The 16568-nt window shown below is 45.4% G+C and overlaps 1 protein-coding gene across 3 annotated transcripts in view; it reads left to right on the forward strand.

Moving 5' to 3' along the window:
• KCNIP1 (potassium voltage-gated channel interacting protein 1) overlaps nt 1-4939 on the forward strand; it is a 329087-nt gene extending 324148 nt beyond the window's left edge. For all 3 annotated transcript variants that reach the window (XM_036079456.2, XM_036079455.2, XM_036079457.2), the window contains 2 exons: nt 783-845; nt 4076-4939. In XM_036079456.2, the coding sequence (XP_035935349.1) occupies nt 783-845; nt 4076-4123 (111 nt within the window). In that variant the 3' untranslated portion in view covers nt 4124-4939. The remainder of the gene's footprint in view (nt 1-782; nt 846-4075) is intronic.
• Nucleotides 4940-16568: the final 11629 nt, after the last annotated feature.

A 16568-nucleotide genomic window follows, 5' to 3' on the forward strand; every position in this document is an offset into this window, starting at 1 on the left:
AAAGAATTACAAGATATGCTGACCTCAAGTAATAGATGATCTCATTAAGCAGGCAAGTATATACTACAGAATAGAATAGGGAAGTATATTACAAAGTATAAATGCTACCGTATAGCCTCTAAGTTCCATAAAAATTCTTGGTGGAGCAGAGTAGCCAGAGAAGATGTCATTAAGCATGTTTATGCAGGTGTTAAGGCTTTATGTCTGGGGAGTAATGGGAAATAAAGTTGGAAACAAGGGTGGGCTGGATTGAGATCTTTAATTGAAGAGGTTTAGCCTTGCTTGGATGACTACAGTTACTCCATAAGTGGAAGAGTGGCATGACCAGAATGGTGTTTTAGTAAAAAAGTAAGCTAGTGGTAAAATTTTGAAGAATGTCCAAGCTCATTCTAGTCTAATCCTCTCACTTTGCAGATGGGAAAAGCAGAGGCTCAGAGAGGCTTAAAGACTCACTCAAGGTCACACAGTAAGTGACAGAGAAGAAGTCGAACCTCTCATGTGCAGCGTTCTCTCTGCCAGGTGGACAGGCTGGGAGAGAGTCTGGGGAACACATATTAGGGTGTCAGCAGAATAATCTGGTGATGAGGTAATGAGAGTCTGGAGCAAGTCTTTCCATTTTAAGGAAGCTCATGGGGGTCAAAGGGCTATAACCAGGGCCTGGGTGGAGTTGTCTGGCCAGTGAAAGACCACCTTGATTCTCAGGGCAAAGGTGGCTAACAAAGAGCAAGTTTTGGAATGCAGATTACCAGGTTCGTTAAAGTTCTTCCTGTTGTGTCTTCCAGAAAATGGACAAAAATAAAGATGGCATCGTGACTTTAGATGAATTTCTTGAATCCTGTCAGGAGGTAAGGAGAGACCTCAGAGCATAAAACCTCTAGATCTGGGAAAGGAAATCTGGGGGCTGGGGACCTGCAGGAGGGCGAGAATGAGAAACCTGCGGCCTCAGGTCAGAGCCACCACCGCCAATCCCACCAGCAGCAACTCAGAATTCCAACAATCTCCACTCCTCCAACTGGCCTGTGATTGGTCTTGGCTAAACACAGTCTGAGCCAGACAGCCTGAGAAGGATTGGGGGTGGGGGGGGATGTGAAAGCCCAGAGGGGGTCTCTGTGAAACCAAAGACTTCCCAAGTGGGCAACACTCATTTTTTAACCTACTTCTGGCTCGATGACCCACTCCTGAGACTACAAGGGAGTAGCTGGGAAAAAAACCTAAAACTGTAATTCTCAAGCCGTAGTATACCCAAGAATTGCCCAGATGATTCTGAAAATGAACACTAGATGGGGGGTGGCGGGGGAGGGTGCTGTAGAAATCTTTGTTTTAACACAAATGCCCTGGGGATCAAGGCTTCTAAAACTTTAATGGGCAACCCAACCTCCTTGAAGATCTGGTTAAAATGTAGATTCTAATTCAATAGGTCTGGAGGGGAGTTTGAGGGGCTACTATTCTAACGCTCTCCCAGGTCAAGCTGGTGCTGCAGGTCCTTGGACCACACTGTCACTCGTTGAAAGGATAGACTAACCCAGAGTCTCTGCCAGAAAATGAACTGGAAATAGTTGCTTTCATCTGCTTTAGAAAAATGCATTTCCATCCCCACCTTATTTCAGAAAAGTATGCAGTCACTCTGAGCTCACCCAGTTAGAACTGCAGGTGCACAAAACTGGGGAGAAGTCACCAACATGTACTGAGCACCTACCAAGTTTCAGGTATATGCATACACCTCACAACAGTTCTGAGAGGTGGTGGCGTTTTATCCAAGGTGATATTCAAAATATTCAATAATGAGAGTGGACTGAGAATTGACCACTCTTAACTGACCTTGACTAATGCCATGGAGCATGCCCTAAAGGGACCCTTCTAAGCTTGCCAGTCTGTTAGCTGACGGATCTTTGGGTGTTCCGGGGGTCCTGGACCAGTTACCAGAGAGACAGAGGGAAAGATGCTGGGTGGGAGGCTCAGGTCAGCAGTTATTTACCAACAAGGCTAGAAATATTTCAACATGTTAATCATCATGAACTGGGTGACCAGCAGAACTGATCATGCCCATTTTAAAGAAGAGAAAACTGAGACATTGCAAAGTTAAGAGATATGGCTAAGGCACAGTAGGTGACAGAGATCAGAGATGGAACCTGAACTCCATCATTCTAATTTTAAATTCTATGCCCTACTTAGGTGTCCTTTTTTGACTTTGCTTCAGAGGTGAGTGAAGTTTTTAAATTCGTTTAGTTTCTCACATTAGCAACCTCTATAGCTATTCATTAATTCACTTACTTTTTGCTCACAACCCACCCATAGGTAGATACTGTGATCGATGCTATTTTACATATAAAGAAACTGAGGCACAGAGGGATTAAATAATTGGCCTAAGGCCACCCAGCTAGTAAATGACAGATCCAGATTTGAATCTAGGCAGCTTGACTCCAGAACCCATAGACTTACTTTAAAAGTTCTAGCAACTTTTAAAAGATTTCAAACACCTAGAATCAACTTTTGTCTTTGTTGATTTTTTTTCTGTTATAGGTCTGCTTTCTGTTTTATCATTTGTGTTCTAAATTATCTTTTTCCTTCTATTTTATTTTAATTTAATTTGGGGGGCTTTTTTTCTAGCTTTTTGAGATGAAGATTTAGGTCATTCTTTTCAACCATTCTTTTCCAGTATGTTCACATAAAGGGATAAAATTTCCTTTAAGTACTGTTTTAGATCCCACATATTTTAATATGTCATGTTTTCATCATATTTTAATTCAAAATATTTTCTTCTCTGACCCATGAACTTAAAAGTATGTTCCTTAATAGCTAAGCATTTGAGGATTTTCTACATTCAATACTTATTTCTTAGAGAATATACACTAGAAAAAAGTAAAATAGAGAACATATAATGGAGACATGCAATAAAAAAATCAATAAAACCAAAATTTGCCTCTGCAAAAATTAATAAAATTGATAAATGCTTAGCAAGATTGATTTAAACAAAAGAGAAAGAGAGAGAAAGCTCAAACTGTCAGTATCAGGAATGGAAAGGGTAACAACACTACAGGATTTACAGATTATAAAGATAATGGTTCATTATTCGACAAATTTGACAACATATGAAATCCACAAATTCCTTGCAAATATAATTTATCAAAACTAACACAAAAAGAAATAGAAAATCTGAATAGTCCTATGTATGTTAAAGAAATTGAATCTGTAATTTAAAATTTTCCCATAAAGAAAATGGCAGACACAGATGTCTTACCCCATAAATTCTTTCAAACTCTTTCCAAGGAATAAGCGATATTAATCTCACACAAACTCAGAGAATAGAGAAAGAGGAAAAACTTCTCAACTTGATTTATGAAGCTATCATAACCCTAATATGAAAACATGGCAAAGCCATTACAAAATAAAATGTTTAAGCTAATATATTCCCTCTGGATATAGGAGTAAAAAATCAAATCCAGTAATACGTAAAAAAAAAAAAAAAAAAAAGAACAGAAAGGTTTATTACAGAAATGCCAGTTTGGCTTAACATTCAAGAATCAACCAATATAATTAATAACATAACAGAATTTTTAAAAAATGCAGTCATCTCAGTAAATGTCGAAAAATCATTTGATAAAATGCAGTTGTGCAGAGCTTCTTAAAAAAGGTAATATTCACTGTTTCACTCGATACTTTATTTCTTACAAATTTCTTAAGGCCAGGGTACCTGGGTGGCTAAGTCGGTTAAGGCTAAGTCTGCCTTCGGCTCAGGTCATGATCCCAGGTTCCTGGGATCAAGTCCCACTTCGGGCTCCCTGCTCCGTGGGGAGTCTGCTTCTCCCTCAGCCTCTTCCTCTCTCTCTCTCATGAATAAATAAATAAAATCTTAAAAAACAACAACAAAAATTTCCTAAGGCCAGAGAAGGTGCTTCTTGCCTTGAATTGCTCACTCTCTGGGCCCCCACTCTTTTTTCCTATTTCTAGTGCCCTTGCAGCATTCTTTCTGCATGGGAAACCCACACTAGAGACGTGCTCACCATTACAGAGCTTCTCAGGGAGGAGCCTCAGAGAGTTCTAACCATCCTCTCTTTTCCCCCTCCTCCCCTCCCAGGATGACAACATCATGAGGTCCCTCCAGCTATTCCAAAATGTCATGTGACTATGGACATAGCCATCCAGCTCTCAGAGACATTGTACTGAACAACCACCTCTTAACACCTTGATCTGCCCTTGTTCTGATTTTGCACACCGACTCTTGGGACAGAAACACCTTTTACATTTTGGAAGAATTCTCCGCTGGAGACTTTCTATGGAACCCAGCATCACATGGCTCAGTCTCTGATTGCAAACTCTTCCTTCTCCGTCTTCTTGAGAGAGAGAAGATGAAATTGGGTTTGTTTTGGAAGCATGCTCATCTCTTCATGCTGCTGCCCTATGGAAGGTCCCTCTGCTTGAGCTTAAACAGTAGTGCACACTTTTCTGCTTGCGTGACCCAGCCCACTGCCTCCGAGTCCAGCAGACCTTGATGTATCCGGAAGCAAGATGACCTGAGCCAAATGCACACCATCCTCTAATGGCCTCCCAAACCAATGTGCCTGTTTCCCTTCTTTTGGTGGGAAGAATGTGCATTATACAGAACAATATGAATCCGTATATGACTAGATTGGGAGAGCCAGCACCTAACATATGTAGGATAGAACTGAATTCTTAAGCATGGCATTGTCTGGTGACCCAAACTGCCCAAATCCTTTGTTTCCAGAGGCAAGAACCAATAATTCCTTCTCACACTGGCATCTGTGCTGGTAGTGCAAGTCCCTTGATGTGCCCAGGAAAAGAGCCAATGCCCAGTGGTCCATGCCCTCACTCCATCTCCTGCTAGAGCCTAGCACTGCATGCCCCTCCCAGAAAGCCCAGAATGCCTGCAAATTGTAATTTTATACCATGTTCTAATCAATAAACAGAACTATTTCTTACACTCTTAATCTTCATTTCCTCCATAACTCAATTGGCCAGGAGAGTAAGCTGTGAAAACGGAAGGCTCGTCCATTCAGTTGGCATCCAGCTATTTGTACTTACTTTGTGCCAGACCCAGTGCCAATCAGTCATCATCCTCCACTACCCCCAAGCAAGCATCCCATTTAAATGCAAATACTGTGACTAAAAGCAAATATGTCTTTAAGATGAGACCCCCCTCACAACACCTTCCTTCCAACAAGATTGCCACTCTCAAGACCCTCAGCTGTAGAAAGTCTGGAGCCTCATATGATATGGTTGGGGATACAGAGATGAAGAGGTGGCCAGAAGCTCCTGCTGAGGGGCTTGGAGTCCAGGGGTTGACCAAGTGGCTTCAACCAAAAGCAACAAATTATTACTTATGTTGGACACTATGTCTTAGAGTCCCCATTTAACATCACATTAAAAAAGATGAAGAGCTAACCATGGCGTTCTTGGAAGGAAAGCAATTTACTGAACACCTGTTATGTGCCAGATAATGCACTAGGGGCTTACATACGTTATCTCATTTCATGTTGATGTAGGGCATTCTGGGAGATAGAGTCCTCATTTTCCTGGTTTGGACCTGAAGAGGTAAGGGCACCTACCTAGGGTAGCACAGCTCCATAGAGATTAAACTCTTCCCACTCCATCATAGAGCCTTCCTGCCAAGGGATTCTGTCTCTCCCCAAGGAACTGAAGGTACACACACAATTCTCATTCATCTGTAGTCAGTTCAAAGAGGGATGGGTATTTGAATCCAAACAGCAGATGAGGAAACAGATGCACTGAAGGGGAAAGCCATAAGTGCCCACGGACCAAGAGTGAGAGCAGGCCACCAAATGTCACACATGCACGAAATACTCCCAGTCTGATTGCCACTGGCTACAATTTCTCACGGTTGGAAATTGTAGAGGATGCGGCTCTGTTTCTCTGGGCCTCCTGAGTGCTGCCATGTGGTCATCTAGGGCTGCTAGACATGTGGCCAGCCCCTAGAAAGGCATACATACACTTAGGCCCAAGCAGAGGATCTGTACTTGTGAACCTTCCCATGTGGGTGGTCTGAACCTGCACCATGAGGCTATACAATGTCTAAGCCATGGTTCTCCACCTTGGCTGAACATCACAATCACCTGGGGCACTTTAAAAAATGCCAGTGCCCGGGCCCCACCCCAGACCAATTGAAGTAGAATCTCTATGAGTGAGGCCTGGGCATCAGGATTCTTTAGAATCTGCTCAGGTGATTGTAATGTACATCCAGAGCTAAGGTGGGGAACTGACCACACCCAGTGCTAAGAATGGAGCACATGATCTGAGCCATCTTCCTAACCATAATGATTGATTTAGGGATTGGCTTGATACCAAAGCCAGTCCAAACAGCATGAATCACAAGATTTGTGCTGGGAACAAGAGGACAAAGATGGTCTCTCTCCTACTGGACATGAATGAGATAGTATGCAGTCCTAGGACATGTTGGTAGTGATTTAGGAATTCTGAGGGATTATTTGATAACCAAAGAGCAGATAAACCAGAATCACAGAAGGCAAGGCAGAGATGTGTAAACAAAACAAAACACACCAGAAATTGAAACCTTGATTAGATCACTGAGCTGCTGGATCAAGCTGGACCTGAAGCTAGGAATACCTCTGACCTTTTCAGATGCGTGTGTTAGATACCTATATAAGGTCTAGGCCAGTGTATCTTTACTCTGGCTGCATATCATAATCACTTGGGGAACAGAGAAGGGGAGATGTGTGTGTGTGTGTGTGTGTGTGTGTGTGTGTGTGTTTTCCCCCAATTTTATTTAAATGACAGCACTGTATTAGTTGAAGGGGTATAGCATGATTTGACTTACATGTATTGTAATTATTTTTTTTTATTAACATATAATGTACTATTTGTTTCAGGGGTACAGGTCTGTAATTCATCAGTCTTACACAATTCACAGCGCTCACCATAGTACATACCCTCCCCAATGTCCATCACCTAGCCACCCCATCCCTCCCACCCCCCACAACTCCAAACAAACCCTCAGTTTGTTTCCTGAGATTAAGAGTCTCTTATGGTTTGTCTTCCTCTCTGGTTTCATCTTGTTTCATTTTCCCTCCCTTCCCCTATGATCCTCTATCTTGTTTCTCAAATTCCTCACATCAGTGAGATCATATAATACTTGCATTTCTCTGATTGACTTATTTCGCTTAGCATAATACCCTCTAGTTCCATCCATGTCATTGCAAATGGCAAGATTTCATTTTTGATGGCTTCATAATATTCCATTTTATATATATACCACAACTTCTTTACCCATTCATCTGTTGATGGACATCTAGGCTCTTTCCATAGTCTAGCTATTGTGGACATTGCTGCTCTAAACATTGGGGTGCATGTGCCCCTTCAGATCACTACATTTGTATCTTTGGGGTAAATACCTAGTAGTGCAATTGCTGGGTTGTAGGGTAGCTCTATTTTCAACTTTTTGAGGAACCTCTATACTGTTTCCCAGAGTGGCTTCACCAGCTCGCATTCCCACCAACAGTGTAGGAGGGTTCCCCTTAGAGAAGGGGAAATTTTTAAAGTGCCAGAGGCCTGGGCCTTATCCCAGATTAACTGAATAGGAACCTCTACAGGTGGGGCCCACTACGCTTTAAAAGCTCTCCAGGTGATTCCAGTGTACCCCCAGGGCTAAGAGCCCCTGCTGTAGAAAAGTGGAAGGGCTGGTACCCTTCTTCCTGTGCTGGCCAGACCACAAGAAACCCAATTCAGTCCTGAACACCCAATGCCAAGAGGAAAATCAGCATCTGGAGATATTCAGAGAGAAATCAAGATGAAAGGAAGATTCAAAATTGGTCCCGAGATGAATAATCAACAGAAAGAAAGTTGGTTGTCCTCAGGGTGGGGGTAGGGAGCAACCTGTTGCAGCAATTGCAAGGGTATGGGTTACCATTCATCAAAGCTTTTAATAAAGGAACAATTCAACACCCAAAAATCAAATAATCCAACCCAAAAGACACGAATAGACATTTCTCCAAAGAAGACATGCAGATGGCCAACAGACACATGAAAAGATGCGTAACATCATCGAGGAAATGCAAATCAAAACTACAATGCAATATCACCTCATACCTGTCAGAATGGCTAAAATCAAAAACACAAGAAACGATGTGACAACGAGAATGTGGAGAAAAAGGAGCCCTTGTGCACTGTTGGTGGGAATGCAAACTGGTGCAGCGACTCTGGAAAACAGTATGGAGGTTCCTCAAAAAGTTAAAAATAGAACTACCCTATAATCCAGTAATCACACTACTGGGCATTTTCCCAAAGAATATGAAAATACTAATTCAAAAGGATACATGCACTCCTATGTTGATAGCAGCATTATTTACAACAGCCAGATTATGGAAGCAGCCCAAATGACTATCGATTGATGAATGCATAAAGATGTGGTGTATATATACAATGGAATATTACTCAGTGATCAAAAAGAGTGAAATCTTGCCATTTGCAACAACATGGATGGAGCTAGAGGGTATCATGTTAAGTGAAAGATGTCAGTGGAAAAAAACAAATACCATGTGATTTCACTCACATGTGGGATTTAAGAAACAAAACAAATGAAAAAAAGATAAAAAGAGACAACCCAAAAAACAGACGCTTAGCTCTAAAGAACAAACTGCTGGTCACCAGAGGGGAGGGCAGTGGGGGGATGGGTGAATCAGGTGATGGGGATTAAAGAGTGCACTTGTGATGAGCACCTGGGTGATGTACAGAACTGCTGAATCACTATATTGTACACCTGAAACTAAAATAACACTATATGTTAACCATATTGGAATTAAAATTTAAAACTTAATTAAAAGAGTGATATTAAAACAAACAAAAAGCTTTTAATAAAGGAACAAGGGATAAATAAACACTGCAGTTTTCAACGGAGCACAGAAACAAAGAGAGGCCTGTGCTTCGTGAATCAGTGCATCTCTCCGCGCTTAGGATACTGGAGAAACAAGGCTCTCCACTTAGGACACCCACCTCCAACCTGTCCTTCTGGAGGGATCCTGCTCCCCCTGAATCATCCAACACATTGTCACCGTTTGCCAGTAATTGTGCCTACTGATGGGGATTCATCAGTAGGCTGTCTTACCCAGAAGGCCTCAACACTCACTGTTAACCACAAAGCTGGACACAACTGTGCCACCTGGAAATGCCTGGGACCTTTGTCTATAACTCTGTCACAGACAGATGCTGGCTGGGAAGGCTGCACTCTGCCTGTGAGCAGGGCAGGCCAGGAGAATCAGGTAGTTAACACCTCCCTGGAACAGCCCTTAAGCAATGGCCGATGAGAGCTGGTGTATAAATACCCCCAGACCCATCTCCTTTCCATAGGAAGGACTTTGGGGTGCCTTCTCTACCATCTCCCGACTTCTCCAGCAGAACTGAGCCCTAATAGCCACAGCAGTAATGTGCTCAACAGTGTACCCCTTATTGACCTCCTTCCCTTCCCTCTCTCATTTCCTGTACTCCCCTACCATTGCTTCTGGGATCTCCTCCCAGATCAGCTACTGGATCCCACATCCTTGTCTCAGTGTTGGCTTCTGGAGGAAACTAACCTAAAATGTTGAATAGGACAGATATGTGTCATGCTCTTACAAACCTTATATCTAGTGGGAGTAAACAGACCATAGATAAAAAGTTTTCGGTAAAGTGACATGAAGAGAATACAAGGGTGACATGGTAGAGAGTGACTGGGGTGGCTGGGGAGGCTACTCTAGACAGGGTAGGGAGGGATAGCTCCTCTGAGCTGATCTTGACATGATCTCAGGTGGGCCAGGGGTGGGAAGGATCACCAGGCATTTACAGAAAATCTGGACCTAAGCTTACTATCATTTCTAGCTCAGGAATTCAAGAGTCTATCTCTTGTTCCAATATAGAAATAATGTCTCAAAATACAGAATCCCACTATGACCCATCCTGTGGTTCTCTAACATCACATCTCTAAGTAAATCCTCTGAGCAGAGGCCAGAAAGGCCCCTTGGAGAGGTTCCCAGGAGGAAGTGTAGATGGGACTGGGGACCACTGTTGGGTGCCAGGTTGTCTGTGGATGGTATCCTACTTGAATCTCACAACTCTGTGAAGAATTCTAGGCACCTGTTTTTCAGATGAAGAAATGATGCCCCAAGACATGAAGGGATCTGCCCACACAGCTGGAAATGGGCTTAAAAGCATGCCAAGCTCCAAAATCTCTGCCCGGCTCCATTTCTTAGAGAGCATGAAGACCATTCTCCACCTTTTCCTAAAATGAGCTCTAATGATACACAAACACCAGAAGGTGTTGGAAAGCAGCTGCCATGAAATCTATTAGTAAAAAGCAATGAAAACAAGTCCATGAATTCAAGCCAAATTACTCTTCCTCTATAGGGAATAATGCCAAGGACATGTGCAAAGATGCCCATATGGGTTTCTTAGAGGAGCTGAAATCAGCATGTCCCTCCACATCAAAATAAAGCCCAATCTAAGTCTCAGACCTCCACAAGCTCTGCACTCTGGTCCAGGGACTGCCTGGAGACCAAAAAATCCAGATCTTGAAGATCAGGGGAAAACCCTAGGGGCAGCCAGTCCCACTGAGTGGACTTTTGAGGACCCATGAGATTGGGGGAGCTGATTGCACTCTCAGTTCTAGAATGGAACACTTGACCTATACTAAGCCAGTCATTTTTTCCCATGCCTCTGGCCACAGTGACTGGTTCAGGGGTAGCTTAAGGCCTAAGCCAATGCAAACAGCATGAATTTTAGAGTCATTACTGAAAACAATGAAACAAAGTCACTCTTCCCTGCTGGACACAAATGAATAAGCACGTAGCCCTGGGACATACAGGCAATCATTTTGTAACCTGCAGAGAAGCCAATCTATAGATGAACATCATACCACAGAAGTCAAGGCAGAGAGATGAAACAAATGGACTCCATGATTTCATTGAACTGCTGGATCAAGCTTCTCCTGAAGCTACATGTACCACAAGTGGTTTGTGTTGCATAGAGCAAAAAAATAATTTTTTATTATTTAAGGCAGATGGAATTGAACTTTCTGCCACTTGCAACTTGACACATGCTAACTGATCTCCCACTACTTCATACGATAGATGGGTCAACCAAAGCCCACAGCTACATAGCTGGTTGGTAGCAGAGCTTGGACGAGAAATCTAGTCTAGTGCCATATCCACTGTACTGTTCTGCCATCTACTCTGCGACCATAATATAACAAGAATATTAAATATCATTTACTGAGCACTTATTGCATGCTAAATAGTTCATATGTATTCAATTCTCACTACCCTGAGGTTGTTTCTGTTATTAATCCCATTTACTAATGAGGAAATTGGAGCTCAGAGAGTTTAAGTAACTTGGCCATGATCCAAGAGCTAGTAAGTGACAGAGCAATTTGAACCCAGGATTTTCTGACTGCTGAGCTTGATCGCTAAGCCAGAAACTGCCAGGTTCAAAGAGTATATGGAGCCAGGCGATTAAAGAAATTAGTGGCAACCCAGAGAGTACATGCCCAGGGTAAAGGAGGCAATTATGCCACAGCTCTAGGGATTGCTGTCATGTTGCTGGAATGTGGACCCAGTTATTAGACCTAAAAATTCTTCCAGTAAAGTTGAAAACCTGGACTTGCATGTGAAATCCCCCAACTTCTGTAGTCTGGCAACTAGTTCCATGACAGCAGACAGACCCAACCAAACAAGTGTCGCAGATGCACTTGGCACAGGGGTGGCACAGAGCATTCCAGAATTTGCAACCTCTGCACTGAATTCTATTACCACACTTTCCCCTGGTAATAGATCAGGCTAATGCCAGCTGTCCTTCAACAAGGAAATGGATAAACAAACTGTGGTATATCCCTACAATGGAATACAACTCAGCAGTAAAGAAAAATAAATTCTTGACACACACAACAACATGAATGAATCCCAAAATAATTATGCTGATGAAAGAAGCTAGACCAAAAAAAAGGTACACACTGGATGTTTCCATTAATATAAAGTTCTAGAAAATGCAAACTATAGTGACAGGAAGGAGATCAGTGGTTGTCTGGGGATGGGGAGGGTCAGGGCAGAGAGAAGCAGCAAGAGAAATGACCGAGGGGGCAAGAAGAGACTTTTGAGAGTGATGGTTGTGTTTATTATCTTGATTGTGTGATGGTTTCACAAGTGTATACATGTATCAGATATGTGTAGTTGATTTCATGTCAACTTAAAATTGTTAAAAAAATTTGATCTGGGATCCCAGAGCACACCACCACCTTTCATGGCCTATCTACTAATCTGGGACGCCCGACTTCCATAAGAAGTACTTTGCATTAATAAGCCTCATCATCCTACCTTCCCTGGTGTTTCTTCTGGCCAGTTCATTCCCAGCCAAGTTCCTCCAGCTACATCACATCACTCCCATTCCCACCAGGAAAACTGCGAAATCCAGTCCCTTCTCTCCTGCTCTCCTCCCAAAGCCCAGTCAAGGCCCCTATCCAAACTAGAATGCCCGATGAGGGGCAAGGATTTTGTGGCAGGGGATTGTGAACTAAGAGTATCCAATCCTTCTATCTCTTAACCCCCAACTCCCTGTGCAGTCTAAGGGGCCAAAGCCTCTCACTGTTAATGCCAACACAGAATAGGTATATGCTTGGGGAGAGATGGAGAAAGACAGACTATCATGGATTCTATTAAGGAGAAAGTCCTTATGCGATAAATATTAGCCCACTGTGATGATTAACTTTATGTGTTAACTTAGCTAGGCCATGATACCATGGTCAAATTCCATTCTAGTCGTTGTTGTAAAGGTATTTGGTAGATGTGATTAACATTTAACTCGGTAGCCTTTGAGTAAAGCAGATAATTTTCCACTGTGTGGTGAGCCTCATCCAATCAGTTGAAGACTTTAAGAGAAAAGACTAAAGTGCCCTGGGAAGAAATTCAGCCTCCAGAGCATTCCACAATTAAATCATTTGGGATCACGAAGAAGGAACTATGAAAAGGGACTATCTGTTGAGCATCGAGGGCGTGGTGTGAAGGGAGAGGACCACCTCTCTCAATCACCTGCTACATCTCTACCTAGGACCCTCTGTGCAGCACCTCATTTAGTATTGTAACAATCATCTGGGATGAGAATATAAATAATATGCCCATTTTCCTGATGGGAAGAGGTCAACTAGGTGAAATCACATGACCAAGGTCATTAATAATTAATGATACAGAATTTATAATAATAATGATAGTGACAACATTTACTATGCTTATAATGAGCTAGACACCATTCTGAATGCCTAATATAAGTCATGTCATTTCATCTTCACAAAACCACTCCATACGCACTTCTGACCTGGCCACTTCTGACTCTGAAGATTCCTGTGCTCTGCTGTGGGCACCCTGAGGATTAGCAGTCCTGGAAGGCATTCATTCAGAGGTGGGACCTGGAGAGACCGACAGGCAGGACACGAGAGGACCCCAAGTCGGGGAGGGGTGTCAGGAAGCGACGCTGTGTTTGCAGGATAACGGCAGGCCCGAGGACCCAGGGTGGACGGCCTTGGATGCCAGGCTAAGGAAATGGGCTTTCCCTGGAGGTGGCAGAGAGCCACAGCAGGGCTCTGAGGAGCTGTTGAGGGAAGATGAAGTGCAGGCTGGAATGGACGGAGGGGGGAGGGGTGCCTCCAGAGGCCCGAGGGCGAACAGCTCCCGGAGGGAGGGGGGGGACCCTAATAGAGTGAGCGGGCGGGTGAGTGGACCCAGGAGCTAACGACGGGGTGGGACAAGGTGAGAGACCTGGAGGACGATGCAGAGGACGTGGTGATGGGTCGGAGCTAAGGGATGGAAACGCAGGCGACACGTGGGACTCCGAAGCGCCCGCCCGCGGGGTGACTGAGCCTGGGAGGCCCGCGGGCTGGGTGCGCGCGGCGGGTGCTGCGCGTCCTGGCGCCGCTAGATGGCGTAGGCGCCCCGCCGAACGTGCCGCGGGACCCTCCGCCCGAGCCTCGCTTCGGGATGGGCGGCACGGGTGGGCCGCTGCAGGGAGGGGGACGCACCCCACTTCTCCTAACCCCCCGCCGCGGCCGGCTTCAGGAAGCTCCATCTGCGCGGGCACAGGGCCCCGCGCTTCCAAGGGCCCGGCGCCTGGTGTCATGCTCTGCTACCACCGCCTTGAAATTCTTCGCGATGTGTGAACAGGGACATCAGCATTTTCTTCATTTGTGCACCAGGCCCTGCAAATTATGCAGCAGGTCCTACCGGGAACTTTCTGCTTTGAGCACTTTCACATCCTGACCCATTTATCCGTCCCGCGCTGCAGTGAGGTGAGGATATGGTTCCATTTTATAGAGCAACAAACTGAGGCTCGGAGAGGGGATGAGACCTGTCCAGGATCACATACTGGTTGTTGATGTGCCACCTGGAGGCGGCTTCCGTGACCCCAAGTGCAGCGTCCTTTACTGCCCACACTGGAAGCTGCCCACAGCAGTCAGGGCCCCGCATAGGCCCAGACAAAGGCCTCTGCCCACTGCCCCCAGGCAGCTTCCTTCAGGCCCACCTGGTGCTCGGAGGCTGAGATAAGGCTGGGATGAAGGATGGTTCTGCAGAACTGTCCCCAGAGTCTCCATTTCTTCTGGTGATGGAGAAATCCTGGGCAGCCTGGAGGAAGAGGCAGCCCTCCCAGCCCAAGTCGTTACTCCCAGCTTCTGCCTCCCGCACAGTCGCAGACATGGCCCTTGGCCACCAGAAGGACCTGCCCATCAGCAGACTGTGCACCATGATAGGGAGGAACGGGTCTGTCTTCCCAGTGAATGAGACAGCCCAGAGCTGGAATCCTGGCTCCCCCTCTCTCCAGCTGCGTGCCCCTAAGCATGAGCCTCGCTCATCAAAAGTAAACAGGAAAAAATTCTCAGGGTTGCTGCAGAGGATTAAACACTTGAAGCGCCTGTCAAGTTGCAGGTACTCAGTAAATATTCCTTTATTTGCTGTTGGTTTCTGTCAAGGAGGCAGCTGGATTATCTGCTCTGGAATCTCCCCCTCAGGGAATGAAGTATTCTGCTGGGTAGGAGGCCAAGGGTTGGAGGGCTGGAGGGCAGAGGGCGGGAGAACTGTGAGAAATGGGGTCTGACAGGCCAGGCCAGGCACCTGAGGGATGCTGACCAACTGTGGGTCTAGAAGGAGGCCTGCCCAGTGCCTTCCCTGCTGGTGGCGGCTTCAGGGAAGCCAGAGGGCAGAAGGTAGGAAGAAAATCACAAAATAATAATAACACTCCTACTGCCCAGGTGATCATACAACCCTAGGCTGGTTTCAGAGTCTTTTCTGGTCCTTCATGTTGCTGGATTCTCCTCCCAGCTCCCCTGAGAAACCAACAGGGCGCTCATCACCCCACTTTACAATGAGTGACTTGCCCACGGTCAAGAGGATGGTGCAAGGGCTTGACCCAGTCTCCTGGGTTTTGATTCAGGGTTCACGCTGGTACTGCAGAGTCAGGGCCACCAGGCCATGGGATGCAGGAACAAAAAAGGCAGAATGACCCTCCTCTTTTCTCCATCTCCCAGACCCACAAAGCAAGGAGTGGGTGCTGAGATTGCAGATGGGGGACTGGAGAACAAAAGATTTTCCTAAATCTAGGACGTGTGCCCTCCTGAGAGTCCAGGCTAACCCAGAACAAAAGGTTGTCCCGGAGCGTTTGGAGTCACACAGGGCTGGACTCCAACTCCACTACTGCCATGTACTTGCTGTGTGACCTTAGGTAAGTGACTCCACCTCTCTGAGCCTCCGTTTTCTCATTTATAAAGCAAGGATGATAATAACTTACCTCACAAGACTAGCATGGTGTGGGGGAAAATGAGTGGGTTTTATAGTGCGTCAGACTGGGTTCAGATTCCAGCTCTGCTATTTATTAGCTTTGTGATCTTGGGCAAGAGTCTTCACCTCCATCAGACTCAGTTTCCTCATCTGAAAAATGAGGATGTTGAGGCCTCCTGCCTAAGGTTGTTTTAGAGATTAGAGATAAAGCTGTGGACTACCAGACACTTTGCCTGGCCTCTAGTCAAGTCAATGATGTTAATCTCCCCAGGATGGAAGGAGGCCCAGGGTGGCTGCCACAGCATTTCAGTGAGGAGGACACCCCAAGACCAGGCCTGGCGCCTGCCCCAGCATCCATCCGCTCCAAGGCCCCAGGCAGATCTGGGGCCCGCAGAGCAGTCAGCTCAGAAGCATCCTTTGGGGAGTCAGAGTTGACATTCAGAGAGAGTGGGACAGTAAGCAGGCAACATCAACAATGGAAAGACTGTGAGTCTTTCCACCCCTAGGAGACAGAATGAGAGCAGGAACACCTACTATGTGTTAGCCACTGTACCAGGCACTTTACACACACCAATCTCAGCTTTCCCACAGCTAGCGCGTGCTCGAGGGAGAAGGGACAGGCAGGTCCGCCGGACTGCAAAGTTTACACGACAGTACTTTCCCCTACGCACCAGCAAATAATCCTGCAGCCCACGGTGTGGCCTGGTGCCACTTATTAACCGTGGGACCATGGACAAGAAACTTAACCTCTCTGTGCCTCAGTTTCCTCATCTGTAAAACGGCGGTGTGGCGGCC

The sequence above is a fragment of the Halichoerus grypus genome, chromosome 2, assembly GCF_964656455.1.
Source record: "Halichoerus grypus chromosome 2, mHalGry1.hap1.1, whole genome shotgun sequence".
In the NCBI taxonomy this organism is placed as follows: domain Eukaryota; kingdom Metazoa; phylum Chordata; class Mammalia; order Carnivora; family Phocidae; genus Halichoerus; species Halichoerus grypus.